This window comes from Esox lucius, chromosome 21 (assembly GCF_011004845.1).
Source record: "Esox lucius isolate fEsoLuc1 chromosome 21, fEsoLuc1.pri, whole genome shotgun sequence".
Taxonomy (NCBI): domain Eukaryota; kingdom Metazoa; phylum Chordata; class Actinopteri; order Esociformes; family Esocidae; genus Esox; species Esox lucius.
This window is the reverse complement of record NC_047589.1, coordinates 28366485-28372974: the sequence shown is the minus strand read 5'-3', so window position 1 is coordinate 28372974 and position 6490 is coordinate 28366485. Positions and strand designations below refer to the sequence as shown.

Genomic DNA, 6490 nt, shown 5'->3' with positions numbered 1-6490 from the left:
TTTGACATGAAACAGTGTTAAAGAACCTGCAAACATGAGCTATATCATTTTGTTGTGTTTGTATTAAAACATGTGATACTGAGATCCATCCATCTTCTTCCGCTTATCCGGGGCTGGGTCGCGGGGGCAGAAGTCTAAGCAGAGATGCCCAGACTTCCCTCTCCCCAGACACTTCCTCCAGCTCTGAGATATTGTCAAATATTGTATAGTTTGTAATACAATGACTTAACCAGGACTGAGAGCCTTACTGGAATCAAATTTGAACACTATTTTCATTATTTTCACAATTCAATTGATTCTTGTTAAATTACCCTCCATTCTTTTAATTTAAAACTTCTCAGTTATACATCAAATTCTGAATGATTTGATTGGGGAGCGAATGACCTAGATGGTGTAATTGTAGCTCATTTAAGCTCCGTTTGGGTTGTTTCTCATGTATCCTTACTGTGTTATTTTTTAATCTCTCAATGGGGTCAAAGTGTGTGTGAGTGGTAGGGTAACATTTGAATCAGGTGTGTGAGTGGTAGGGTAACATTTGAATCAGGTGTGTGAGTGGTAGGGTAACATTTGAATCAGGTGTGTGAGTGGTAGGGTAACATTTGAATCAGGTGTGTGAGTGAAAGGGCAACATTTGAATCAGGTGTGTGAGTGAAAGGGCAACATTTGAATCAGGTGTGTGAGTGGTAGGGTAACATTTGAATCAGGTGTGTGAGTGGTAGGGCAACATTTGAATCAGGTGTGTGAGTGGTAGGGTAACATTTGAAAGAGAGGGGGTGAGTGAGTGGGACAAAGAGAGTGACAGAGTAAGAGAGAGAGAGAACTAATACAGTACATATTCCTCCATTTGCATTGTTCCATTGGACCTGTAAGATGTGGACAATATCTGTGTCAACTATTATGTTCATGAATATTCATACAAGGCAGTATAAAAGTATCAGAGAGAGACAGTTAGAGTCACTAGACACACTGCAGACACTGAAGACTGAGAAACTCATCAGCTAACTGGGTAAGACAAAAACATTGTGTTTCCATGGTGATATATGCTGTGTTTGGGTCAGTTCAAAACTGAAGGCAAACAATTCTTGTAACTTGGTGGTTGTGTGTCAGAACCAGGCGCGGGCAGTCTTGCATTCAAATGTTGAATTTAATGAAAACAAACCGAATGCAAAACATAAACAGACACAAAGTAAAGGGCTGGAACTAGACTCACCAGCTACTTGTGAAATATAGCAACAATATCCGATATTTTAGTATAAAATGTAAATTGGAAAAGTGAGGCAATTTCAGTCAAATCCTTTACATTTTTGGATTTTAAATTAAAATGACCTCAAACCATTCATTCAGACGCAGGTCAGGCTTAACGTTCATGCTTGCAGAGACAGTAGCATTTTACTATCAATTTAGTCCACAAAAAAAAGCTACATAATGTTAAATTATGTTTTTTGTCACAATTTAACTGAATTTATTCATTTGGTTTTTTCCAGCACTTAGTTAAGATGGCTGGAGGATGGTCACAGATAATGCCTGCCACAGAGGAGGTCCAGAGAATGATTGACCAGGTGGGAAAAGAAAGGAGACGCATGTAAATCAAGTCATGAACATCATGATCAACATTTACCAATAAATGTAGTGTATTAAGAATATAGTTACTAAAGGGCAACCACACAGGTTGAGTGTTCATTTTATGATTGAAATGAACACTCGTCAGAAACGTTAAAGTAAGACTGTAGTGATGATAATAATCAGTATTAAATGTGTGACTGTGTCGGATTTACACTGTGGAGAGTAAAACACTTCCACAATACCACACCCATCCTTATTCTTTACAGCATGTTCTGCTGCTGGTCCATTTTTTATGGATCATGGCACATTGAGTAGCACAAGAATTACTAATCAAAGATTAATAACTAATAGTTTAGTCGTCTAAATCTATAGAATTAGTAACTTTGTTCCTCCATCTGTTATTTAAATGTTTTTTCCAGTTGACATGGCCTAGTTAGGGGTGCAAATGAAGAACTTTGCAAATGGAAAATGACTTCTGAATATGGGGGTCTAAATTTATGCTTCAGCACCAGTGAGGGGTTTATCCCAGAACTTCTTGTGAAAGGGTTCTACCAAGATCTCATGAATCTCTTTAACATGGTCAATGGAAAATGTAACTAGTAAATGATGTCCATGTTTTACCCACAGGTAACATGTCAGATATTTACAGCAAACAGTTATCAGGAACAAGTGGTGAAGAAAGGGATGAACTATTGCATTAAGGTACCAGTAGCTTGAATATTTATGGTTATATTTTACAAAACACTTGAATATATTACACATTTCTAAACAACTTATCAAAGAGCTAATATTTGTTTTATTTTCCCAAAGCAAAAAACACTTTAATATTGCAATGTTAGCATAGTTCTTGTAATTTCTAATTCGTTCTGGTCATTGGCAGCAATGAAGGTAAAATAAGTGAGCTGAGGAAATGTGGGGATTTGCTGAATCGGGACTTGTAGATAAGTTGGTACCAGTGTTGTAGATAAGTTGGTACCAGTGTTGTAGATAAGTTGGTACCAGTGTTGAAGATCAGTTGGTATCAGTGTTGTAGATAAGTTGGTACCAGTGTTGTAGATAAGTTGGTACCAGTGTTGTAGATAAGTTGGTACCAGTGTTGTAGATAAGTTGGTACCAGTGTTGAAGATCAGTTGGTATCAGTGTTGTAGATAAGTTGGTACCAGTGTTGTAGATCAGTTGATACCAGTGTTGTAGATCAGTTGATACCAGTGTTGTAGATAAGTTGGTACCAGTGTTGTAGATCAGTTGATACCAGTGTTGTAGATCAGTTGATACCAGTGTTGTAGATAAGTTGGTACCAGTGTTGTAGATAAGTTGGTACCAATGAGTCTTGGGTGGTGTACAGTATGCATCGAGGACCAGTTTACCAGAGAATACATATCACAGTGGTGGGTAGGAGGCACTGGTGACATAGAGGATGGAGCTGTGAACTGAGGACTAGTTGACATTAAGAAATTATGTTGTGTGTTATTGAAGCTATAATGAGAAGTAATCAGCACTGAGTTGAACGAGGGGCCAGATAGTTGTCTGTGTAAATGGGAATGAGAGAGTCACCAGCAGCAGGTTCAACATTGTTGATGTATACAGAGATTAAGTTCAGTCTGACAACTCTACCTTGATGAACACCCATTGAAACGGCCTGGGGTCTACACAGTAGTTCACAACTCCAGTCCTCCAATACCCTCAGTAATACACATTTGTATTTTAGCCTCAGCCAAGCACAAGGTATTCAACTAATTATCAGTCCTCCACTGACTTGAATTGGGTATGCTTGTTCACGACTAAAGAAAAATATGTGCAATTCCCAGGTGGAGAACCAGGGTTGTGAACCCCTGGTCTAGACTGTTGTGCTCTAACATCATCGCAAAATATACCTTCAATAAAACACAGATTTTTTTTTTCTTATTTTCTAGATTATATAGTTGAGAACCACTGGCATAAATATATAACATAACGTGAAGTATACTATAACATACTGTATTTCAATATACGTGTGGCATTAATAGATCTCTGTCTAATTAGGCAACTTAAAATGTCTTGTGGACTTCAAAGGTCTTGTGACTTGAAAGTACATTTTAAGTACACTTTATTGTCCATATTACACTTGAGTAATTTGAAATGATGGATCTGAACTTTCTGGGATCGAACTTCTCAAGAGAGATCTGCCTGATGACGTCATAGCTGGGACCAACCTCTTACATTACACACACAGCACAGACACTTAATAAAACACACACAATAAGCTTAGCTATAGAAACGTTCTGCTTCTGTCAGATTCTAGCGGGAATGTAATCAGGTTCCACTGTGTTAGAGGGGGGAACTAGATGAGTAAAGGAATGTACCCTGGGTCAGTTCTAGACATTAGTGACATTAGCGGTCCCATAGGGCCTCCGACCGCAAGGAGAGACATTACTTAGTTAGCATGTGTTGGAACCAATAGGCCACTGTGTTAGAAGAAGTGGGCCATTAAGTTTTTTTCCAACATAAACATGCAGCTCTGAGCTTTAACTACAGTCGCTGCCGTTTTCTTGATTTCACTTGGTTCAATTATGAGAATAAATGCAACTTATCAGAAAGAAAGCAGTTATCAGCCAATTAGGCATGCAATATATTGACTGTAGTTCCACAAAGGACATCTGTGTAACTGCCTACAAATGTTAAGTCATCTCTCTGAGTCCAACTGAATCCCACAGGTCGAAATTGGTGGAAATTGTCCCGGTTCTCTCTATATGTATGTGTATCGAGAACCAAAGCTAACGGATACAATCTGGATACCACTCTCTGAAATCTGTGAAGCATCAACATTGCCATTCCCCCTGGACAAGGTAACAGAGGAAAGGGACAATGTTTTTACAAGTCGTGAAGGAGGTCTGTGAACAATGTTAATACTAAACAATATCAATAATTTACCCACAGATAAAACAGCATGCCGAGGACAGAACAGGGAAGAAATATGACATTTTCAAAGGAATAAATTATAAGACTCTCTTAACTCGGAATGTTGGATACACAAACTACTTCATCAAGGTATTTAGCAGCCTGATTGTGTTTTTAACATTTTACTTTATATGACCATATCTGCTTGATGTTTCCACGGGTCCGGTCTCCACTGTGCTCACTCTCCTCGTCCAATAGGTTCAGGTTGGCGAAGGCGAGGAAGACTATCTCATCCTGCGTGTGGCTTGTGCAGTTACCCTAGTAAGCAACCCAACTCTGACCAACCTGCTTGGGAACAAAACCCTCAGTGATGACATTGAGTACTTTGAATGATCTCTGACCTCTAACCTCATCAAGTGCTTCTGATGACCCTTGACCCAACTGAGGACAAACTTGAAATTATATTTACCTGCTCAGTTCAAGACAAGATCTGATTGTACTACATGATTAATAAAAATATGACATTATAATAAAGACGGCACTTCAAATAACATTTGTTCCCTATGGTCCCACTGTGCTCCCTATGTACTTCAGAACAAAGGGTTTAAAGCATAAAAAAGAGCCAATGGAGTGCGTTGCTATATGCTGCTAGCTATACACTCTATTTCTCTCCATGAATTGACACTTTAGATAGATTCTTTATATCCTAGTGAGTAATTCTCAAATGCCATGTTCCACTTCACAATGTTTTTTTGTTTGTAGGCAATATAAGTTACAATACGGACTGTATATTGTCTGTTTTAGAATCAGAATCAGCTTTATTGGCCAGGTGTGTGTACACATACGAGGAATTTGACTCTGGATTATACAGGCTCATGAGGTACTTACTCATAAAAAACTTAAACAAAGGACACTCAACAAGAGTCACCGACTGCAATATACAGTACACATAAATACACATAATAAACCTAACAATAATATAGTAAGACTGATGAGACAATATACAGTACACATGAATACACATAATAAACCAAAACAATAACATAGTAAGGCTGATGAGACAATATACAGTACACATAAATACACATAATAAACCAAAACAATAACATAGTAAGGCTGATGAGACAATATACAGTACACATAAATACACATAATAAACCAAACAATAACATAGTAAGACTGATGAGACAATATACAGTACACATAAATAACCAAACAATAACACAGTAAGATCAATCAAATCAAATTTATTTATAAAGCCCTTTTTACAACAGCACCCGGCCTTAAACCCCGAGCAAACAACAGTAGTGTTGAATTTCATTGGCTAGGAAAAACTCCCTAAGAAGTCAGAATTTTAGGATAAAAAACCTAGAGAAGACAGGCTCAGAGGGGTGACCAGTCCTCTTCTGGCTGTGCCGGGTGAGATATTAAGAGTCCAATTGGAATAATTAATACATTTCTCTGGGCTAAATCCAGAGTCTATTTGATTTTAGACTAGTCCACATGGTCATACTTTTGACCAAGGACAGGGACAGCACCAGGCCCCCTAAAACCAGGTAATCCGCAGGTGTGGACCAGGACCTCATCTCCTCCTAAAATGTAAAACTGGAGGAGACCGAGAAAAGTTAGAAGTGCATTCCTCATATCCCCCAGCACAATAATATAGCAGCATAAAACCTGAGACTGATGAAACAATATACAGCACACATAAATACACATAATAAACCAAAACATTAACATTGTAAGACTGATGAGACATTAGTGCAATGAGCAGGGTATAAAGGGTGCTGGAAATAAATATTTTTGTGCAGGTATTATTTAATATTTCTATATATAGATACTGTAAAAAAAAAAAAAAAAAAAAAGGATAAATGACTGGACAAATACCCAAAAATGTAAGTAAAATATCCTAATTCAAATAAAAGGCAAAAACAATACATTTACAGATGTAGGTTTTTTTTGTACTTATGTCATGCAATAAAATGAAAATTAATTAATAATAAAATCATACAATGTGATTTTCTGGATTTATGTTATAGATTCCGTCACT

At 37.6% G+C, this 6490-nt stretch overlaps 1 protein-coding gene across 1 annotated transcript; it reads left to right on the top strand.

Moving 5' to 3' along the window:
* The first annotated feature begins 927 nt into the window (after window positions 1-927).
* Window positions 928-4976, top strand: LOC105009750 (cystatin-A5-like). Its single transcript, XM_034289366.1, has 6 exons — window positions 928-1006; window positions 1485-1559; window positions 2191-2265; window positions 4257-4388; window positions 4480-4590; window positions 4699-4976. The coding sequence occupies exons 2-6, from the start codon at window positions 1497-1499 to the stop codon at window positions 4831-4833; spliced, it is 516 nt and encodes a 171-aa protein (XP_034145257.1). The 5' UTR covers window positions 928-1006; window positions 1485-1496; the 3' UTR covers window positions 4834-4976.
* Window positions 4977-6490: the final 1514 nt, after the last annotated feature.

Excerpts from the sequence above, each read along its gene's own strand:
- LOC105009750 (XM_034289366.1), top strand. The coding sequence starts at position 1,497 with ATGGCTGGAGGATGGTCACAGATAATGCCTGCCACAGAGGAGGTCCAG. Across the intron at positions 1,560-2,190 it reads TCCAGAGAATGATTGACCAG|GTAACATGTCAGATATTTAC; the intron begins GTGGGAAAAGAA and ends TTTTACCCACAG. Across the intron at positions 4,389-4,479 it reads TGCCATTCCCCCTGGACAAG|ATAAAACAGCATGCCGAGGA; the intron begins GTAACAGAGGAA and ends ATTTACCCACAG.